Source organism: Cololabis saira, chromosome 20, assembly GCF_033807715.1.
Source record: "Cololabis saira isolate AMF1-May2022 chromosome 20, fColSai1.1, whole genome shotgun sequence".
NCBI classification, from domain to species: domain Eukaryota; kingdom Metazoa; phylum Chordata; class Actinopteri; order Beloniformes; family Belonidae; genus Cololabis; species Cololabis saira.
The window spans coordinates 17,973,304-17,997,376 of NC_084606.1; the positions used below are offsets into that span (position 1 = coordinate 17,973,304).

General features: G+C 40.9%; 1 protein-coding gene across 2 annotated transcripts in view; it reads left to right on the top strand.

Moving 5' to 3' along the window:
- The window catches only part of tnfsf10l (TNF superfamily member 10, like), an 81,345-nt gene that overhangs the window by 19,015 nt on the left and 38,257 nt on the right, over positions 1 to 24,073 (top strand). For both annotated transcript variants that reach the window (XM_061709681.1, XM_061709680.1), the window contains exon 2: positions 21,148 to 21,297. In XM_061709681.1, coding sequence (XP_061565665.1) covers positions 21,148 to 21,297 — 150 coding nt within the window. The remainder of the gene's footprint in view (positions 1 to 21,147; positions 21,298 to 24,073) is intronic.

Consider the following 24,073-nt stretch of genomic DNA (forward strand, 5'->3'; position numbering starts at 1 on the left):
TGCCAAACCACCACAGCTGACAAAGTTTTAGAAATCACTTCCACGAAACAGGAGGCACATTTCACAGAACACAGCAAAAACCACAAACACTCAACATTTCAGTGAAGCAGATCAATCGTAGTACACAAAGGGACACTTTAATGGATCCAACTTTTGTTTTATTGTTTCATTTTTTTCCAAAAAATGATTTAAGGTCTTCTAAATTACATCTATAATTGTGCTCTCAAAATGTTAAGTTTCTCATTTTTTGACAACTAAAAGACCATTGTTTTTTGTTTGTCTTTTATTGTAAAAAAGGAAATTTGGGAGAAAAACAGTTGAGAAACATTTTGTTTTATCATTTTTTTTGTGCATTCCAAAACGTTGGGTGGGTTTAAGGGTGTAGTTTTACATCGGGATTCTCTGTTGTCGCATGCCCCTGTTACCAAGAACGGCCCCACAAACAATTTTATGGAATCTTTACAGGGACGAATCTAATCCCTGGTTTGGCTAAGGTAGGACAGACAGAGGATGACATTTACTGTCAGTATGTTTCCATGCAGCAGTTCAATCGGATTTCTGATCGTATAAGACATTGTTCAGACTTTTAAACTGCATGTAAACACCTCAATCCGATCTACTTCGGACCTATTTCGGACCTATATCGGACATTTAATGATCGGATAGCAACACCTAGATAATTCGTTGACAGTCGGAATGTTAACGCCATGTATACGGAGACATCGGATATTGCATGATATTGCATGCTTGTGCGCATGCTCGACAATTTCCTCTGGGGCATTAACCTGGAAGTGAAAGGAGACGGTGCGTGTTAAATAGTTGTTTAAACACCTTTAAAAAGATTGCGAAAGAGATGGCAAAAGCGGGCTTCATCAGGACACCGGAGCAGATAAAAATAAAGTGGAAAAATATACGGAAGGCATAAATTTGGCGCCAAACAAAACAACCGTCAACCGGAAGTGGCTCTTTGTTGCATAGCGTCACGGAGTCAGCCATGCTCTGGCCATTTATCCGATTCTCTGAACAGCATGTATACTCAGACAAGTGATTGGGTCTTCTGGATGTCTTTATCTGATACGATCAGAAATACGATTTCTGTGCTGCATGTAAACGTACTGTGTGTCAATGCTCCCTTCAAATGCAAATGATTTCTTCTCATTTGCCACAATGGCAGTGTAAGCAAATAGCAAAAAGAAACCAACAAACATCTCAGCTCCTTCAGTGTTGATCTTGTCATCCCAGTTTTTCTTCTTGTATGTACCTTCTTGTATTTATTAGTGGTTGGTTGGTGATTGGCAAACAGCAAAAGTGGCACTATTACTGGTCACCAAGTGGTTTTGAGTGCTAGTTTTATAGCAGTCCATCCTACTGGATATAGTCATTCTGAATGGAGATGCTTTGTATGAAAGACTCAAGGAGATGTTGGAGAATCCGCGGTTTTACCCCAGAACAACAATAGGCTAATTACCCCAGAAACCTGGATATTGTTTGGTTTTAAGATGTTCTATTTTCTCGAAAAGACATTATAACAAAAAACAATACCTGTTCTTGCTTGAGAGCCTGTTTTTGCATAATTGAAAGCTTGGTATTGATATGAAGACATAATATTCAGTGAGCAGTTATGATTTGCAGGGTACTGTGTCACACCCCGAGTAGAGGTATCCATCCTTAGCTCTACCTAACCTTGCATCATATTGGTTTTGCTTTGTCTCTGACCGTGTAAAGTAGTTACAAAAATTTCCACATAAGGTTCAGCTTGCAAAACAAAATATCTGGAGTGGAATCAAGTAGCTCACTTCATCCCGTTACAATGGCTGCTTTGAGCAGATCTACAGAGATGTACTTGAAAGGGAGTTGTGGTCAAGTTCTGTCCTAATCCCAGTGGTACCTATACTCTGAGTAGTACCTGCTAAGTTTGGTGAGCCTCAAAAAATGTGTGTTCATGTACATCCCCGCAGCATGTGTAATACAATAAAACAAGGACACAGACGAGGATGTGTACAGTCTAAGGAGTTATGTTTTGTATGTGACAGTGCAGCCAGAGAAATCCCCAGAGTCCACGCAGTGTTTGTTGTGGCTTGACACCAGTGTCCCCTCATGCTAGAAAAGGAGGCTGAGGGAGGCTGGCAGGCAGGCGTTCACAGGCACACAAACACTCAGCCCTTCAGCGATAAATATCCCCAAAGTCATTCTAACCTTTGCCTTCAAAACAACCTTTTCAGCCTTTCAGATTCCCCCTCTGTACTTATCTTTCAGTTCTTGTGGGAACATCCGCACAGAACCAGTGAATCTGACTCAGCTACAGTCTTAAATTACATACAAAAACCTTCTTGAGTCATCGCCACCTACACACAAAAAAGGGCATTTACATGCACACTTGCCCACCCAGGCTGGTCTTGCCACCCCCACCCCCCCCAAACACACACAGACACACACATCTAAAGGACCCCAAAATGCACAAGCTGCTCCGATTAGTGTCATATTACAAATTCCTTTAGCCACCATCTGCTTTTAACTGGCCTTAACGTCATCTTCATTTTCTTCACTTTCATGTTCCCAAATGTGATTCATGGTGAAATCATCCAGTTATGGAAGGTAATACATTACGTCTTGTCTATATAGCCTACAAAGGTAACATGGTTCTCAAAACTTAAACAAGTTTAGTCAATGTGAGCCACAGCTCAATAATTTAAAGTTACTTAAATATACACCGAGAGTACAAATAATCTCCAGCTGTTTCCTTAATTTAGACTGAATGCCAGATTACAACCTTTAAACCTGTTTTTAGTTGCTGGTTATTCCTAATTTGGGGATGTTGTAGGAATCCAAATGTATGGGTTAGTTATATGAACGAGAAGGTAACACATCAACTAAGAAATGTAGTTTTCTAAATTCATAAAATGCATACATTTATCCTATGTGGACTATCGTGTCCTGTAATCCATAATCAACTGTCATCTGCTTCAATTTGTCTTGTGTTTTGGTGTATTTAATAGAAACCAAACAGACCGCTGTTAGATCTTTTCAAAGTCAGGCTATGGTGATAAATTGAAGTCTAATCATTTTGTGCTATTTTTCTTGAATTAGCGTCAACTTGCAAGTGGTAACGGAAAACGGGAAAGTGGTGTGAGTGGATTGGATTAGATGGGTTTTTGGTGTTCTTGCAAGACCTTAATCTTTCAGGATAGTACCTAGGACTGTCTGCTATGCAAAACACCCAACTAAAGTCTTTAAAAAAAAAAATTTGCTTGACAGCATCTATCAGGGTATCTAAAGTGATTACGATCTTGAAAACTTAACAACATAACACAACCCCATTATTTTGGTCAGCAGCCCCTGAAAGTCTGAAGCCTGAAAATCTGTTGTTCAATTAGCGCTTCCTATTTGCAGGACATTGTGACATCACTGTCCTTGATCAGAGAGGGACCATCTCGCCTTTCCAGCTTTATCACTACCTAACGTCCCAGGCTGCATTTGCTGGACCTTAGAAATGGGTAATCCAACGACCAGTTTTGATACTGACACTGAAGAAAGGGATGTTTTAGTTGGAATAACCACAATGGCAAAGATATGGTTAACAAGCCAATATATGGCAAGAGTGCCTCACTTAAGGAAACAAACTTAAGGAAGACTTTTCAATTTTCAGTCTCTACAATATACAGATATTGTATAATTCCATGAAGTTTACAAGATAACTTCTGCTGCTTTCAGACACAAGTCCCATTTACAGTAAATACCAGCTAGCAACACAACAGGAAGGAGAAAACCGAGGGATGCGAGCTGATCTTGATTTCATGTAGACCATCTTTGCGCTACAATAGCTGTCTTGGCCATCTGTTTGAAGACTAATTTAGATGTTTTTGGCTGTTGACACGCAGTGTCAAACATGGACTTTTGAATATTCCCAATGCTATATGATTACATTTTGCTTGGCTTGCATGTAATGTTATAGGCTCCTTGCGGTCTAACAAAAATCCACCAGATCGTTTGCACGTAACACAATGATGAAATATGTGCAGTGTGCACTTTCACAGCATTACAGAACTATGCAGTCTAAAGAAAAAAACCTTTTTGTACAATCAGCAAAAATGTTTTTAGTCATTGATGGGAAACTTATATTTCTACTACATAGGGCACAAATAGAGGTGCTGATCTCAGTTTCAACGTCACTGCTGCAGTTGGTGATATTGGCACAGATGGAGGAAGGAGGTTCAGCGGTGTTAGCTGGGGGAGGCTCCTCCCAGTTGTTAAGCACTTTGGCTAGTGCCTCAAGTTGAGTGATAAAGTTTGAAATACAACCAGTCCAACCGGCTTTCTCGCCACTGTAGTTGAAAACATTTCTCTGGAAATTTAGCTTGTTGGAGGCACTCTGACAACAAGAATGAGTACTGTCCCAATGTACAGGCTCTCACCATTAGTGGCAACGGCTAGCTTTCTTTTTCGGCTGCTTTACCTGAGTTACCATCAAAGAACCACCAAGTTTTGACTTCATGTTGATCGTAAACTGAACCCAAAATGAACTCAATTTGCCATGCTATGTGTCTAATTTCTCCCTCTTCTAATGAGAGATTAAAGCTAAGCCCTTGTTGGCACAAACATTCAAGCAAATGTCTCACCCCATAAGGTACGTCACCATTTGCTCTGACAGACCTAGGTAAAGTTGACAGGTAGTTTTTTTTTTTTTTTAGTACTGGCTAATATAGCATTAAATATTCTGGGACTGGTCAGCTTCATCTTGTCCCTGAAAGCTTACTGGAAAAAAAATGTGGTGTTTTTCACATGAAGAAATGAACCATGTTGATGAAGACAGATGGGTCCGTGGGTCACTAAACGCACCCGGATGGCTGTTACCTCAACCAAATTTGTCCCAAAGGGGAGTCTTTGCAGGAAATAAAATGGTTGGTGTTAGGGCTGGGCGATTTTGGACAAAAATAAAATCCAGATTTCTTTCTCTGAAAACCCGATTTTTTTGGTAAAACTACAAAAGACAATGGAATAAATTGTTTCAAATATTTTATCTTTATTTTTAAAGAAAAATAGCAAAAGAATGTCCCTTTTGAGAATGAAGTGCAATTGAAAGATACTGTAAATCCTCCTTGAGTTTAGTAAAGTGACAACATTTACAATTTTCTTGACCAAACAAAGATGACTAGACGAGCTCTGTCTGTAATGCAGACAGCTCTCTTCTTCTTTTCCAGCTATATGAAAAAGAGAGAGGAAAATCGATTTTCCGATTTTCCTTTTTTTAACATCGTCTTGATTAATAAATCCGATTTAGATTTAAAATCGATTAATCGCACAGCCCTAGTTGGTGTGTACTTATCCAGAGTTATCCATGAAGTGTTCTAGCTGTCAGCCAGGTTTTGTCACAGTTTACCAACTTGTGAAGCGTTTTTGAGCATCTGAATACTTTTGCTCTCTGTGAGACTTGATTGTTTTGTTGTTGAACTTTTGATTTTGTTAAAGTTTAAATAAATCCTGCTTCTGAGCACAGCTTCTATCTCAATATCCTTTTCTCCACCTTTGTCATGTCGAAAACAGTCCCCTCAAATTTCCCTCATTGACTGTGCAGAAGTGACAAAGATAAACTGGAAAGTCCTGACCTCCTCTCACACTTTCCTTGGTACTGTCAGCTTTCTCCTCCCTCCTTTTCTTTTTCTCTTTCCTCATTCTTGGAATGATGAGAGGAACCAGAAACGTAACCCCGTTGTGAGCAAATTCATAACTTACTCTATCTAACTCAGATTACACAGCTCAGTATTCTCATTAACAGTTACAGTAAACTCTGAGATACCTGAACAGCCTCTACCTTTATCAGAACTGATCTTTACTGCTCCCTATGACTAAACTGTAACCATCCCAATTGTGTTCAGGAAGCAGGAAGTTAAAAAGAAAGAAAGAAAAAGCGGAGAGGTCCACCCTGCTTTTGTATGTCTTTAAACGTTATTTAAATTGGAGAAAATCCAGAACAGCAAAGCTCACAAAGAAAGGTCAGAGTTCCACACGCAGAAGCTGGGAGTGGTATCTGTTGTCTCGCTGTGGGGTTGTGTACACTGTCTCCAATATTAGCTCATGCAATCCTGCATGAGTCAGACAGTGTTAATTTCATGCAAACTGTTACATATAAGGACACTGAATGCTTCAAAAACACAAACGTTTTGGGAAATGTATTGTACGCCCTGCAGCAAGTAGTTTAAATATACTGTACATTATGTTTATATACTGTATACTGTATACATTATGTATCTTCTATACTCACAACACACATGTGGACATAAAGGAATTAACCGAGTTAATATCATAAGGCATGAATTCCTTTTGGCAGATGCAGACTGTCGTTGCTTGGATTGATTTAAAGATAATACAACATGTGCAGACCACATAATTTCGTCAAATAATCCTCACCTGAAGCTACTATCAAATCTCTGCAGAGTCCAGATTGTTTGTAAAGATTTCAAACTTCAAAAGTGAACCCATAATTAATGGAAGCTGCAATTTATCATTAGGATTGCGTAATAATAACAATAAAAAAAGAGAAAAGCTTGCTTAATGTTTGCTTGTCACATGAGGCTGTTATGTTAATGTCATATGCAGGCATGCATACTTTTAATTTATCTTTTGATCCTGGTCTGTGATTTCACAATAATGGTCTGTGGTTGTGCATGTCAATTGAAACCAATATTTCTTAAGGAGAATAAATGACTTCAAGAAATGACTCGTTAGGCTGCAATCAGAAAAGCTCTTAAAGCTCTCCCCCCCAAAAGAGAGCACAGTTTGGGAAAAGTTTCTGTTGCAAGTCACTGAGTAACATTTATTAAACCCTTAGTTGAATTTCGGGTCTGTCCTTTCTCAAAGTACAAATAAAAGTCGATAGAAAAATGTACCATCTGAATACTTTTAGGGTTTCATAATAAAGAACAAAAAACAAAAAAAAAGAGTAGTTTGAGGAAACTGTGGAAGGAGTGAAGGAGTGAAGGAGTAACATTTCAGATTAAAATTAATTTTGGCTTGTTTTAAAATGAGTTGCAAAGCACTGCATTGTTTTTGTTTTGCTTCTCTGTAGTTTACAAGGCAGGGCAACGTGGCGCCTAGGTGATTGGCACCGTTGCCAATCTTCAACTTCTGCCTGAGGCCTTTTCTGTCTGTCTGCCGTTTGCATGTTCTCGTCGTGCCTGTGTGGCTTTTCTCCAGGCGCTCGGATCCACCCTCTCCCGGGACAAAGATATACATATCAATCTAATAGGTGATTCTGAATTGCCCTTCTGTAGATGTGTGTCTAGACTAGGTCCTGCGATGGACCGGTCCAGGGTGTACCCCTGCTTTTCGCCAGAAGAAAGCTGGGATACCCTCCAGCAGGTCCCTGTGACCCTGAAAAAGAGCGAGCAGAAACAAATTTACAATTACTGGTTTCCTGATGAAAAACCAGCATCACTTTTTGTGGGCGTATACGAGGAGTTTGGAAGTTGAGGATCACTCGTCTTTCACCTTCAGGCTGGAGTTGGGATTTTCTGGTTTTTCTTGAAGAGTGTTCCAGTTTCCTGGACACGAATACTTAAAATACAGAACTACAGAAGCACCTCACATTTAATATTAAGCGCACAGTCACAAGTCACCAACTATCTGCAATATAAAACAGGATAATCCACTTTTTTATTAGATAACCTCGCTAAAAATGTCTGTCTCTCCACTTCAGTTATTCAAGCAAAGTGATGTTGGCAAGTGAGGCACAGCCAGAGCTCATGTGGCTTCAAGAATCCAAGTCCAGAACAATGGTTTCTGTTCCACAATTGTTAGACGATTGTGTCTTTGGGCGAGAGATTTTCAAAATACTCCCCTGGACGCTGTTATGTATGTGGGCTGAGCTTTGACAGGCCTCCTGCGTAGTGTCTGACTTTTTACTGCAGACAAATAAAAAAAGTGCACTCTGCATTGCGGCAGAATTTTGCAGTTTATCTCCTTTTCATCATCCAAAACTGACTTTTATGTATCTGTGCATCAAGAAATCAAAGAGGCTCCTACACAGATGGAGCCTGACCTGAATGCTCTAGCATGATGGATTTTTGAGAGAGAATGTGCTCATTAAACATATAACAGAGATAAATCACAGAGTTTTAACAAATACGTCAATGTCAGTGCCCTGGCTGCTCGCCAAATACTGTACACCCGAAACCCTGAAGGGAAGACAAACTGAAAAAACAGACACATAAACACATACAGTACATGGACAGGCTGCACTCCATACTGGACAGAGACATTCTTGCAATTACGCAATAATGCAACTTATGCATGCAGGTGTCTGCAGTTAAAAACAATATGAGTCGTTCACACACGTTACACGTCAAGCACAAATGCTCATCAGATGTTTGTATGGGCAAGCATACGTATTCTTCTCCCCCTATATGTACGAAAAGACTTAATGAGGTTGCTTTGGGCAAATTCTTACACAGCCGTCTGAGTGATGATGAAAAGCCACACTTGTCAAAATCTCAGGGTAATAATTGGCTGGCTGTTTCTTACTGTAAGTGCAAAGGGTCAGAAATGAGCAGCACGTCTGCCTCGCAGTAAGTACAATGTACCACTGTTAGCTTTACATGGCTACATAGACATCCTCCAAATTAGTTCAGCATGTCTTTTCCACTAAATCTCATTATTGCCAACACAACACATGCTAATAAGAGCCCTGAAACACTGAAAGCTGTTCCATCTGCAGTATATGGCTGTTTGTGAAGTTCTTGCACCGTTTATAGATGTAGGTCTGCAACAAACGTTTTCTTTCTGCATGTTTTTATTAGACCTTTTAGTGGATCCTGCTGTTTTATTAGACCGTATTTATTTAGTGTGTTCGTGTTTAATGAAATGAGTTTGGGAAGGGGTTTATGTTATGGTTTCTTCTGCTCCGACAGCTTATTTCAGCTTGTTATAAGTTGAGACTTTCCATCGGGAAAAAGAGGAAAACAGAGTGAATAGTCCACATACAGTAAGTGGGCTTTCTCTGTGTTACTTCTCCTTTTAGATGCAACTTGGCAGCTGTTTTAGAAGATGAAATCCCAGTTCTTAGTCCCTCCTACATTACTGTAGTTCCCTCACGGGGAAACATTAATCAACAAGTACAAAGAGCTGGATCCGAACACATCAGGAAATAAGATGAAAGGGATCCAAACAGGAGAGTATCCAAGCAGATTTCATTTTCTCGGTTCCAAAACAGCTGATGAAAGTTACTCAGCTCTGACTATGTACGGCGTGAGTAAGTGCATGTTTGAACAGTGAAAAAAAAAAGAAGGAAAAATAAAATACATAACCAGTGCTGGGATTCACCATAGCGACGGGTAAATAAAAAGCGATCCACTTTCACCCAGTAGAAGGTTAGAAAAAAAGTCTACAGGCTCCCACTATTACTCATTTGCACACGATTAATGTTTTGCATCAGGACGTGGGTTTGCAGGATAACATGTGAGCTTATGTTGTGATATCTATCATCGGCAGGTGACACAGATGAACTCTCTTCATAGAAGAGATGCACATAAACACACACTCAACATTTCAGTTTCCACAATGCATAAACGCCACTTCAGTTACGTGCATGATCTGTTGTTAACAATCACTGAAATCCCTCTAGCCTAGAAATCTAGACGTAGCACTACCTAATTTGAATTGCAGGTACGTGTAGCCACCAACGGTCAAAAATTCAGACTTTTTCTTCAAAAATTGAACAGAAGATGGCATTAAAATCATTCTTTTGCTTTTGTATTTGCTGTTGTGCCAACAGGCTACAGTAAAAGTTTAATTCACTCTCCTACACGACTCACTCCCTTGTTGTTGCTTCTGCTGCTCTCATGCTCGTTGCTCTGATTGGTCGTGGCGCTAACCAACCTCATACAAAAGCAGTTTGATAAGCAACCCCTGGATGGGGAGGCCCCGTGGGTCGTTTTCAGACCCTTTCTAGATGTGGGTCGCTCTCTCAGGCTGCAATCCCTTTACACCCTGTTGGCACTCGTTGCCTACTCTTATCATTTGAAAGCTTGTAGGGAGTTGTTTGTAGAACTCCTAAAACAACAGATTTTTAATTATATTTAGTCAGTCCACTCTATTGAAATAGATAAGATAAAGTTCACAAACTGAACCCAGCGATAAAGGCTTGATACTTCTATCTGAAAACTGCAGCACAGCCTCGCCGACACATCTCCTTGAAACAATGATGACTGGAGTGATGAGCCATAAATGTTTCAGGGCAGGGGAGCAGCAACCTGACCACTGCTGGAATGCTCTGTGCCAAAGTAAAGCATAAACACAGTCACTGCGAGCCACGGTGTTATTCTGAACACCGACAATGAGTACAGTAGCTGGGATCGAAACTTTTCATCTTTTCTGTATCTGTCCTTGATTTAGTGAAAGATTTATCAACGGTCGCATTCTTGCGTGACTGACTTTTAGAGACACTGAAATCCTGTTTAAATATTAATCTCTGCAGAAGAATGAGTCCTGATACGTGCTTAGGTGTGAGCATGAGAGCATGGACAGATGTGTGAGACAGCTGCTTCAGGCTCAGCATGAGAAGAGCAACATTTTTCTTAAAGGGGACCTATTATGGCATCTAATACCTATTTTAAACAGGCCTTGAATGTCTTAAAAACAAGCTTTTGATTGTTTTTGCTAAATAAATTAGAAATTCAGCCTCTGAGTCATGTCTTTATCATCTCATTCTCTAACCTCATTATCTATGCAGGATTCTGAGTGGGGGCGGGGCTATGATAATGAGGCATTGTGCTGATTGGCTGCCTAAATGACGCGATACACCGCTAAGAAAAAATGGCGGAAGCTCCGGCCGGCGAAGTTAGTTGTGGGCGTGGTTTCACGCATCGGAGGCCAACCGATGTAAATCGCTCCCGTCGTTACGTAACGACGGGAGCAGAATCTGAACTGCTCGTAGAAGCCACATCACACTGGACGGCTCATCCGGGCGGCTGTACAGACACTGCAGAATTTGGTTGCTTTCCTCCTTCTCTGAGTTGGCAGGCTGAGGGGGGACCACTTTATATATGTTAACGTAAGAAAAACATTTTTTCATAATAGGTGCCCTTTAAGGAAACCTGCCAACAAATATAATACAGTCCACTATTCACCAAGTCAGGTGTTTTTTTTTTGTTTTTTTTTATAAATAGAACATTTTATATCACAATTTTAAAATTACAGTTTCAACTTAATTTGAAGAACTAAACTGCAAAAACAGCCCCTCTAGAAATAATATTGCATGAATTTAGTTAGAATTGTCATATTTTAAGCACAGATATCTTCACCAGTGGGGTAAGAAACATTTTCTTCACACTAGGCCTTTTTACTTTCTTAGAAGTGAGTCATGTAACTTTCAAGGGGTTTCTTCTGGGTCATGTCGTCTATTGTTGGTGAAATCCATTAAAATGAACTCATGTTCTGGTCATCTCAACGGCATTATGTCACACATAAACAGTGATGAAACCACTCTAAAGCTGCATGAGACATCATGACGGTGGTGACTGAGGGACTCAGGATGAAGGAGTGAAGGAATGAAGGAATAACTTCCCCATTTAAAGGTGGCAGCTCTCAGCTTAAGCCTGCAAAGGTTCCTTTTGTTGTTCTTTAAGTAATCTTTCTTTCCAGAACCGAAAACCTATAGTTTCCATCATCTCAGCGTTTTTGACCTGTTTTTTATTTGGTTTACTAAGATCAAATTTTCAACCTGCGATGCCTTCTGTAGTATTTAAAGCTTTCATAATCCACAATTACAACGCAAAGCATTTTTTATTTCCTCAAAAGTAGCTTTAAAAGTGACTTGAAAGATATTACAGTTTGATAAACCTATTCAGACATAAAGCCTCATTAAACAAAAAAAAAAGCTCCAAAACCCTGAATAAAGTTGTCAACTAAAACCTGTTATTTCACAGTGACGTCACAGATGCAGAAGAGAGTGTAACATCACTATCAAAAACAGCACATCCATGGAAGAATGGGTAAAATAGAATAGAAACAACAATAACAATTACTGATTGGCTCGTTCATCCCTAAAATAATCGCTGTTATGAACAGAGGTACAAAGTGATGGTTCAGAAGAAGCTTTTGTACTGAATCTTTGTGGTTCTAATGAACAAAACATGTCATATGAAGTTCGCTGAGACTTCAGAAAATTCACAATATGTCTCTATTAAGGGCTTCGTGTTTTCAGTGGAAGCATTTTAAGCTCTGTCCTGGATTTAAAAAGAAGCCACTGAGCTGACGATAAAACTGAGAAATCTAATCCCTCACGCTAATTCTCATCAGAACACTCGCTGCAGGATTCCGGATCAGCTGAGGGCCTTTCCACGCTTGTGTGCGTCTGTGAATGTGTTGTTGCAGTGATTTATGAGCAGAGCCACCGTTAGTGCCTCGTCTCCGCCGCCGTCTCAGCCTGCTCCCTGTCATGTGTGGTTCCATACGAAAGCATAAAAACCATGGTCGCCCAGAGTGAACTCTCTCCTTCCCCACACACACACTTGATCCAGAAGTCTGCCCTGTTGGATTTGAGTTACGTGGCTGCCTTCTCCTCTTCCTAATCCCCTCAAATGAGAGTTCTGGCCTGCCAAAGATCTCCCAGACCCCCCCACCCTGCACACACACACACACACACACACACACACACACACACACACATGCTTGGTTTTCCAAGTGGCCCTCTGAGATATTCTTTTCAGGGTTTGGTGTCCACCACGAGCCAAGCACACACGCACAGCAATACTTTTGCACATACACACTCATGCACGAACATATGTAAAGACACACACACACACACAATGCATAAGTATATGCACATGCACAAAAACTCACACAGGGCAGGGAACAGTGCAGCATTGTCTGCCGTTTCCTGAGAGAGTCGGCTTTAGGATTGCAGAAGCTCTCTCTGGAACCCGGTCATCCAGGCCAGAACTGATAGCTATGGGAGACCACATGTGTTCTGGCAGAGTGGAAAAATAGCACGTAGACCACTTTAAAACAAAAAAAAAAACTATCAAGTGTGCAAGTGTGTGTGTGTGTGTGTGTGTGTGTGTGTGTGTGTGTGTGTGTGTGTGTGTGTGTGTGTGTGTGTGTGTGTGTGTGTGTGTGTGTGTGTGTGTGTGTGTGTGTGTGTGTGTGTGTGTGTGTGTGTGTATGAGTTTCCTCTCGCTGCAGCGATGATGATTTCCAAAAGCAGACCAGCTGGGAGTTTCCCCACTTAGTTCTTTATCTGAAGAGATACAGAAATTAAATTCACGTTCAGAGGCGTGAAATAACACTCTGACAGTGCAGGAAGTATTTTCTTTATTTCTTTTCCCCCCTGTAATACAACTTTGTCGGGTTTGTGCTCTAGCAGAAAACCGCACACAGAAAATAAAGATTTTTGGATGTAAATGTGCAGCAAGACGTACCTAGATTTTTGTTTTTAGAGGAAGTTGAACTCTGCCAGATCTGATACCTGGACCTTTCTCTTTTTTCATACTTTCCATAAGTTAAATATACAGTAACTGATCAATAGTATTTAAGAAAGGTTTAACCTAACGAACAAATATAATCAAAGGAGTATGTGGCATGGAAGAGCTGCAAACGTCCAGGAAGTTCCCCGTTCAGCCATTTGCATGTTTGGGAAATGTTCATTTGCATTTGAAAAAGGGGGCCTTCAGGGCTGCAGCCCCCTCCCCTTGGCGGTAGCCTTTGGGGCTATTGCCACCTTTCTGGGACATAAAACAATATACACACTGAACAGCAAACCCGTTGCTAAGTTCTGCCAAAGTTTTCGGAGACTCCAAAGATTGTAATGATTAAAGGATCGCCACTCTGCAATAAAACCTCTCGAGGAAGAGTAAAATATATACATAAATTATATAAACTTCACTGTCCAGCTTCAATTTGGTTCTTGTGTTTTACATCTTAAATCATACCAGAGAAAAAAACTTGACTTGATTCAAGTATTTCAATGTATTCACGTGGCACAGGTTCAGCCTCCATCTTTGCCGTATACACGATCTTTCCCACCTTCAGATTGAATAGTGCCTCGAGTGACAATATTTGTAAACTTTCCCTGTCAATCCTCTCAATCAGGATTGATAAAGAAGGCAGTGAGCACAATTTACAGTACTATTGTTGTTGTTTAGATTTGTTATCGGTGTGGTCCGGACATTTCTAAGCTTTGTGAAGGTCAGTCCTGATAAGTACGGTAACAGATTTTGCTACTGTAATATGCTGTATTGCTGTATTTTACTTTTACTTCTCACAGGTATTTTGTCCTCATAGCTTCATATACTATGGTGCGTCATTGCAAGCAATATATTGATATATTAAATTGTACTTTTTTCTCCACATTTCCTTACACACAGGTATAACTTCTTTACAGCAAAGCACTTTGAAGTGCCAACTTCAAATAAAATGAAGCTCTAACCTTAAAGAAACAGCTGAAATATTTCTTTAGCATTAATCTTTACTTGACAGAAAAGTGTTTTATGTATCAGACTTTGATCATAAAATATAAATGTCCCACCAGCTGTGATGGAGCAGCACAAATGTAACCCCCCCCTCCCCACACAGTAGGGGCTTTGGGTTTACTCTTGTTTTGCGTGAGAGCATGAGACAGAGCTCAAACATGAAAATTCGCCACCCTGGCTTTCAGAGATATCGGACATTGACAATAATGTTTGTCTTTTACGACGTCTGGTCTGGTCATGATGAACCGCACAATGGAGAATTACATCACAGCAATCATCTCAAGTGTTTAGTAAGTGTTTTATGCATTTGTCAGCTTTTTCTTAGTTGCTGAAGAGGCCTAGCAGACTGATGGGTGATGACTCCAGAGAGCGTCAGGTCATGGGTGTCGTGACACATCACATAAATTGCTCCATAATGGCAGCAATTGAAAAAAAAAAAACCTCAGTAGGATTGAAACCACTTGGGAGGTATAAAGCTCATACTTACAATATTACAAACTGTCTGCAGACTTTTGTTTGGGAACTAAAGCAGTAAATCAAATCTGCGTCACAATCCATTTCCATAAACAGGAACAAAATTTGGGCTTCAGTTTTAAATGGCAAAGCAAAACTTTTCTCATCTCACTAATTTGCCAATTCTGACTCACTGGGATGTAACTTATTCACAAAATGATACCAAGAGGAGTCACTTTTTGCTAGTTGTCAGGATTTGGCAGAGAGGAGTTCCAAGTTGGCAGTTGGACTGCTGTCAGAGCAGAAAGCAGTAGGGGAGAGGTTTTTTAACCGAGACTGTGGCGTACTTCCACATGCATGCTCCCAGGGCATGGCAACGATATAGAGGCTCGGTCCTCCATCTCTGGAGGTTTGCATGTCTAAACTGGCTTGCGGAACATCTCAAATGTTTCCCAACAGGTCAACCGAATCAACAGAGAATATTTTACATAAGTAATCCAGTCACTTACATCAGGCCTCAAAAGGAGTAATGGATATGGGTGCGTGTGTTTCTACTGTTCATGAGAAATGCAAAAAACCTTTTAGTAAATACGTGCAATGGATGCAAAATGATGAAAGTTCATGGCCTTCCACAAAACAGAACTGTCATTTATATAATTGTTACAAAACAGGCGATTGTTAGAAGTTGAGTCCGTCAACTTGTACGGGTCTGTCTGTAGTGGCCCTTTCCACATTATCATTAAGCACAATATTGATTTAGCCAGAGGCTTCAAATAGCAGTTACTTTTAACTTATCGCTGTTGCCCTCATGCAAACATTAATTGTAATTTAGCTGCCAACACTTATTCTGTTCTCACTTCAAACCTTTTTAGTTCAGGTAGCTTTTGGTGCCTAACGAAAGTTTGCACCACATAACTGACATTTTCTTTTGTCCAAAGTTGTTTTTTCTAGGTTTTTTATTTACAGTTAGAGAGAGTCAAAGCTAGCAAGCCAACCGAGCTGAAGAACGAGGCTCACAGGGTGTGTTGAGACAGAGAAACAGACTTAAAAATTGAGGGAAAGAACTGGGAGCAAGGCAGAGCAAGTCTTAAGTGTGTGTGTTTCAGGTCAGAACCGAACACTGGACTGTTCAGTTTGGTGAGGAGCCAGAACAGACGACAGAAATAAACTCTGCAAGAACCACATTTTTAAAAGGAAGAAAGTTGAGACGGTGAGATTGTTTAGCTTGGTTGCTGGTGGCCTGGGTTCCGGGTTCTTCCTTGTCGGCCTCTGGTCTCGCGGGTGGCGGGGTTGCCCCCCCCCCTCCACTATAGATACACTTCAGGTGGAGCTTTGTTAGGATTATTACACACACACACACACACACACACACACACACACACACACACACACACACACACACACACACACACACACACACACACACACACGCACACACACGCATATCCACACACATACATACACATAGCCACATAGATATATATACACACACACACTCACGTACACACACACACACATATACATATATTCATACAAGCATATATACACACACATAGCCACACATATACATACACATAGCCACACACACACACACACACACACACACATATACATGCTCACACACACACACACACACACACACACACACACACACACACACACACACACACACACACACACACACACACACACACACACACACACACACACACACACACACACACACATACAGCCACTCAGACATATACATTTACACACACACACACACACACACACACACACACAGCCACACAGACACACACACACACACACACACACACACACACACACACACACACACACACACACACACACACACACCCATAGCCACACAGACATAGCCACACAGACATATACACACACACACACACACACACACACACACACACACACACACACACACACACACACACACCCATAGCCACACAGACATAGCCACACAGACATATACATACACACACACACACACACACACACACACACACCCATAGCCACACAGACATATACATACACACACACACACACACATATAGACACACACACTGGCTTGTTCACCTGCATGCTTGTTCTGTAGTTTTTGGGGTTAGTGAGTTGCGGTAATCTAGCTCAGACTGTGATTAGATCTCGAGATTTGGGTCGATTGCTGCTTGTGTTTTGGTCGGTTTCGTGTTTCGTTTGTGGTTTTTGTTGCACATTTCCAGTGCTCGACGTGTGCCTCCGTGAGTTCTTGCTTCCTGGTTTAGCAGTGGATGTCACCCCCCCCACCCCCCCCCCCCCCCCCCAAAAAAAAAAAAAAAAACTCACTAGGTTTGTATGTGTATATGTGTGTGTATGCGTATATATATGTATATATATTAAATATAGTAACAATGCACATATATAGGCCTATGCCTTAGGTTTTTACCAGCATGGTATCAACCATTAATATGTGTGCAGACAAAGTAAAAAAAAAAAAAAAAGAGATTGTTTAGCTGACTATCACCAATTTCAACATGAAAACCTGCACAGAAGTGCAAGAAAAGTGGACCGAGGGCGGCAACGCTGACCTCTTTCGACCACACGGAGTTTCTTGTTTTGTTCAAGTCCTAATGTTTCCCAACCTCGTTGACTTTGGCCTTTGGCTCTGTTTCCACACACTAATGTAGCATTTAGTTTACCTCTAATCTTGTTTTTAGCTCAGGGCTGGGATCTGTATGGGCTTTATCTCCTCGCTAATATGGGCAGGACTGTTTCCCATAATAGATCAAACACTCCCTGTCTGCACTGTCAGAACCTAATGGATACCCAGGCCTGTATGTGCATGGAAAATAACCATTTTACTCTGGCACACAAGGACTCTCCCCAATAACATTTACTTTTCCAACCATGTCCAAAAAAAAAAGGGAGTTTGTTTTTCGCAGAACCATCAGAAAGACACAAAAGCCAGTTTCTCCTCCTTTGGTCTGAGAAACCTTGGATCCGCTCACCCGTGTGTTAACCTCCCCTTCGCTTTTGCCGGTGGTAGCTGTCATCACACTCCTCCTCACAATAGACAAACTGTCTCTGCCCAGACTTCACTGTCAGCAGATTCTTGGCAAGATGTGTCCTGATGTTACCCAGATGATCTGGTATGGCCTACCGTGCTTCCTTTTCGCGTCGATTTTACGAGAGGAAGTAAATGGTGAGGAGAGTCCAGACTGTAAAACAGATGAGTCAAAGGTCTCTAACTGCACCTTAAACAGTATTAGTTACTTCCTTAGAGGAAAGTTTTGTCCAAAACACAGTTTTATAAGTCGGACAAGATGTAGTGTACTTAATGTTGTACCCTCTGAGCGATATCACTGAAATTAAGTGATTTATTTTGTTGTTGTTTTTTTTAAATGAAATGAACTGGGTGGACAGACCCCACTGTTGAAAGCATTTCATTGCTCAGATAAGGCTTTATTTATTATGTTCCTTAACCCCATATCATCACACTGCCACCTCCATGCTTCACACTTGGGTCAACACATCCACTATAATCCTGACCAAATGCACTGAACCCTGTCTGAGCCGAGCAAATTTATTCAGACACATCTGATCAAAGAATGTGCTCCAGTGTTATAAAAATGTACACCCTCCTCCATGGTCCTCCAAGGGGCTTTTTGTTTTTGCTCACCGTCTGTAGAGATTGATGTCATGCCATGTCCTTCACACCGTCTGAGCTGACAGAAGGTAATTTCCACTGAAAACTCATGTGGCACATTAGAAACACCTTGCCCAATTGTTTTTCAGAGCTACTGTACATGATATAGTGTCGGTTATGTCCTTTTATAGAAGTTACTGATGCTATATCTGGCCTATCATTCAACTTCCAAAAAACTCAACTTTAGAGACTCACTGGCCCATTGAAGAAATCATAAAAGTCCTTTATTTTGCTTTAACGAGTGCATATTTTCTAACTTTTGTTGCACTACATTTCTTTTATGCATTTTGTTCAAACTTTTCTTTCTATTAAAATGCAATCACACAAGAAGCAGTAAAATGAAAAATACACTTCAGTTTTACTTCATTTTTCCATTATTTGACTCGAGTGAATTGTGCAGACTTTTGTGGTCTCCAAAGGAAAAAACAATTTGAGCCCCTTAAACAGGTGCGAACCGGGAGAAGATTTAGCTTCTCAAAGCAAGATATTTTGAATTTCCTGCATGTCGCGTTGGAAGACAAACTCGGTCTGCGGTGTGTATTTACTGCGGCCACACCACAGGGTTTTTAGGTTTTCGGTTCATGGGAAGTTCATATCTTTAGGGAAAACTTAGTTTCCATTTCTGCTCACCTTTGCACCACGTTTAATACAATGTGCCTCAAACTCGGAACAAGCTTGCAACCGGAAAGTGTACAGGCTGGAAAACAGCCATGTGTATCTAATTAAATTCATTATTATTTGTCCCTAAATGGACAAGTGAAGTCATTAGGAGCATTAGTCATCATTCAGGACTTGCTAACATGTTGAGATGTGACCCCATTCTTTTGAAAAGGACATATATTTCCCGTAAGAGCGCTGCGCTTCCCACGAGGTTTGAACCAATTTACACACACACACGAACACACACATGGCGCACTGCTATCACCTCAGGGAACAAGCAGATCTACTCAAGCATCAGCATGAAAATTATTGCTCTGGGGATGGGGATGGGGGTGGGGGGGTGTGTACTTTGTCAAATAACATAGTAAAGAAAAAGCAGATGGAAAAAAACTATGAGAAACAAATCAAAGAGGGAAGGCTTTCATTACAAAACAGAGGTCAAGTGAAAAGAATTGAATAAAAAGCAGTTCTGCAGTCTCCTTCTCTTCATCAGAGCTTGTTACAGAGTCATTAGCCGGGCTTTCAGACCGTGAAAACCTCCCTGGAGGATACACACTCTCACTCCTATTATTCCATGGCAGGAGAAAACTTGTTTCTGTTCTCAATAAAGTTTAATTAAACTCCCTAAAATTACATGCAAACATTTCAAAGCATCAAAGTTTCATCCAAACGGGAGGCATTACTTAGATGGGCTCAAAATCTGAAACGATAACAAAGGAACTGCTTACTTTGGATGCAGGTCTGCGTGACTGTTTCTGGTCAGGAGAACGTTACATGTTACATGAGGAGTCGCGTTTCAGCCGCCACAACGTTTCAGTTACATTTGTTTCTGTACCAGTTTCACCGCTCGTATAACGCCCGCCACGGCTTTTACATTCTTTCAACAAATTGCTTTAACACTAAAAAGTCATCTCAATAGACGGTTCGTCTTAAAGAGCGATGCTGCGAGTCTAGAAGCAGTGAATGCTCTCAAATGTTTCTGGTGGTATTGTGCAGGGACCCATATTTATTAAAGTCGTATCAGACTTAAAAACAAGAGGGGAAAGAAATGTATTCAAGACAACAATGAAGAAGCCTTAAAAACAGAACCACATGTATGAGGAAACAGGCAGCAAAATGGGTGAAAATCCACATGAGTGACGACACGTCAGAGCCTAGCGTTCAACTAAGTGACGTAAATGAGCCTCCCCCGAGGGCACTGAAAAACAAAAGGATGATGTTTACATGATCTCATACGAGGTACGAGAGATTATCAAACAGGGGAAATCAAGAATAATGCTCCTTTTTCTGCATCCTGCATTTGGACGGCAGTTGTTTTCGCAGCCTGAAGCTGCGATGTGAGTGGCGTTTGACAGGGTACCAGAATGTCCCGGTTCTGCTCTTCATGAGGAGCCTCTTGCAACACATGAGCTCAGACAGAGAAAGTGTGACGGGCGTGGATATGAATACGAGGCACAGCATGCGGGCAGTTTGTTTTCTCAAGCAAATCGTGTCCTCTTTAACACATGACTGTTTGAGACCAAGACTGATTTGGTCTCTTGCATGTGTGTCATGAGTGGGAGGATGGTTCACTGTGGACCTCCTAGGTTTGACTTTATACCACCAAGAGTTGTGTTTGCTGTGTAATCTTTTATTATTTGAACAACCATAACTGCTTTGGAGGGTTTAATCCAAACAGAGATTGTAAACTCTTGAAAACCAGGAGGCTCCAAACCGACTCAAAGGATAAACAACTGGGTTAAATATTATAAATGTTTTCCTTACAGGCAGTGGCATTCTGCCACACTGTCTTTATTTCAGCGCAATGGTTTACATGAGCCTCTGATGATTTATTTATTTGAATTTTTTACGTACTGTGTTTGCTTATAGGTGCGTAGCCAAGGAGTGACGGAGGAGTTGAAGTGCCTGAGTTTACTGAACGCTCTGGATAAGGACCAGGATATCCCGGACCAGCTCGCCCAGCTCTTCGGGGAGCCCTGCATCAAGCTGGCCGAAGGCATCAAGGCCTACATCTCAAAGGTGAGAAGAAAACTGCATTACTGACAAAGAAGGTTTAGATGTGGGGAAAACCTGGTATTTTATGCCCTCGCTGAGTTCTAACGATCCTATAGTTTTCATCAGGCCTTTTTGAAAGTTCAGTGGAGACGAGGATTTATATTTCAGTCCACATAAGTTCTTCTGAGAAGGTGCGCTTCAGGAACTTAAATGCTGAGAAGCTGCTCGCATTAGCCACCGAGCTGCTTAAACAGCTTCATCTCATCGATGTATTTCTCAAATGCGCGGAAGTGCAACTCTCCGAATGTCTTTAAACATATTGTTTAGTTTTTGACTTTAATTGACATTGGAAAAATAAAAATATGTCTTGCAATTCAACGTTTTTCTTGGCAGCGTACCGATGATGTGACGTTCCATATGTCATTATTAACATCTCCCGACAGGCGCTTGCTTGTCCTCTTTAAATATAACCTGTCAGTTTCACAAATTTGGATGCATCAGAATCCAAGATGTTCTTTTCTCTATTTATTTTTTACATGAACCTGTTGACATTGGATCATGCAGATACATAAAATATCCTGTCACAAAATCATTCAAACACAAATTTAAAACCTGAGCTGTTTGCAGTGATAGCCAAGGTAGGTGACCCGCCCCCCCCACCCCACCCCCGTCATGACCCAACTCACCCAACCAGACTGAAATGCTGTGACTGAACATTAAAGGCGGGGTCAGTAATTTATGGGTGATGGATGATGTCACATCTGTTGATACTTGAAACAAAACATAAACAAACCATCCCCACACGAACCCTCCCAAATCTTCAATTCAACGTGACAAAAGCTGTTCTTTAAGATTTAAGATACTTTAAGATACTTGCAAAACAAACGCAAATGTCAGTGATCCAACATTTGCAGGGGCTTAAATTCACCATTAATGGGAAGAATCAGAAAATAATTACAATGCTTCAGTTAATTGCTGGATTGTGGGCTGTGTTTATTTTCTTTCACACGCTGCTTCCACATTTTTCTCTTAACGATCATAATAATTAATGACACAGTGTTATATGTTATGTGTTGTTGATCTTTTGAGGGACTAAGGCTGTACTAAATTTAAACACCAATTAGGGACAGAATATTATTGCATATGAAACTGAAATGGGCGATTTTACACATTTTTACGAGTTGCAACATCCAAGAATATATGGTTCAGCAATAATGGATACATATTTTCAACACCAAAGCCAGGGCTTACCGTATTAATATAAGCGCTGGCTGGTGTGTGTTTGGTTGGGGACCAAATGGAGGCTGGTTTGGTGTCATCGTGAAGGAATCTGCTCAGTCCCAGAGAACACAGAAACATCTGCAAGGGTCTAGCGCCGAGCCGGACCTCTGGGGAGGGGAGCAATGGCACATATTTATCATCGTAATGGGGGAACCTTCAGCTACGAGGGACGAGCGCTCGTAAAGCAGAAACTTACAATGGGCATGTGTGTTGAATTAAACTCAGATGGACAATTTGACAAGGTACCGTCCAAGGTCTCTGCCAGAATGTTTTATGACAAAGTTCCTTAGTTCAATAAATAGGGTAAAAGGATCAAGTGATGAGTCCCCAAAATCCCTGACGCCATCTCCAGAAGATATTTTTCCAATTACCTCTCTATGATGGAAAGCTTTTTGGATGATCTGTTGTTTTTTTTTTTTTTTTTTTTTATTAAAAACAGCCGCTGCTCAGCTTTTAATAGTGGTCCAATAAAGGCAGAGCATGTGAGAGATTAGAACAAAATGTTGTTGTACTAAGGATGAGTTCTTGCTTAACGATGAAACTCCGGTGGATCATCACGGTAGAAAAGAGCTTGCAAATCCCTCCTCTTTTCTGGAGTCAGTGGTGTTATTGCTGCATTCATATAACAAAACACCACCTGTGATATGTAATTTAAACTTTATGTTTGGATAAACCAACAATATGTCGCCAGACCAGAGCAATGATTGATAGCAGCGGACGCTCACCTTTGGAACTGTCTTTTTATTGCCGTGGGAGCATAAACAGCAGTCTGTTTATCCCCTATGTCGTGCATTTAACAAAAGTGCTCAAGAATGTCTTTTTTTCTTCTTTTTTATCACCTGTTTTCGGCACATGTCAAGGCAACGGCAGTGTATGAAAAATAACGGCCATCTGTGTTTGTGTGTAGACGTGGACTCCGGCTGTGCCACTATTGCCATACATCTGGAAAACTGATGTCTTACTGTAAATGTGTCAAATCTCCATCAAATTCAGTGGAAGTGAAGGCGGTTCCCCTCTTACGATGCAGGTCTACATTTCGCAATGGCTTTACACAACCTATTCCTTTTGTTTTCTTTGCTTGTATCACTCAAGTTCGTGTTCAGACGCAGCCACCAGTGCACGTGTGTTGCTGTGTTAATCCAGTAAGTAACCAAATAGCTTAACTGGGACATATGGGGGGGAAAAAATCCAATTTTCTCTGCTGGGAAGCATATATTCAGGTGTCTAAAGTAGCTAACCCCCTTCTTCAGAGTTGTGTGGTACTTTGTAGGAATGGGCGATATTTTACCGTTCACGATATACCGTCCAAGAAAATCCTCACGATAAGAATTTATCATCTCGCGGTAAAAACGATAAATTCCCTTTGATAAAGTTTTTGTGTAAAAATGATTTATGGTTCTGCGTTAAATCCACAACGTACGGGAAGGAAGGAAGGAAGGAAGGAAGGAAGGAAGGAAGGAAGGAAGGAAGGAAGGAAGGAAGGAAGGAAGGAAGGAAGGAAGGAAGGAAGGAAGGAAGG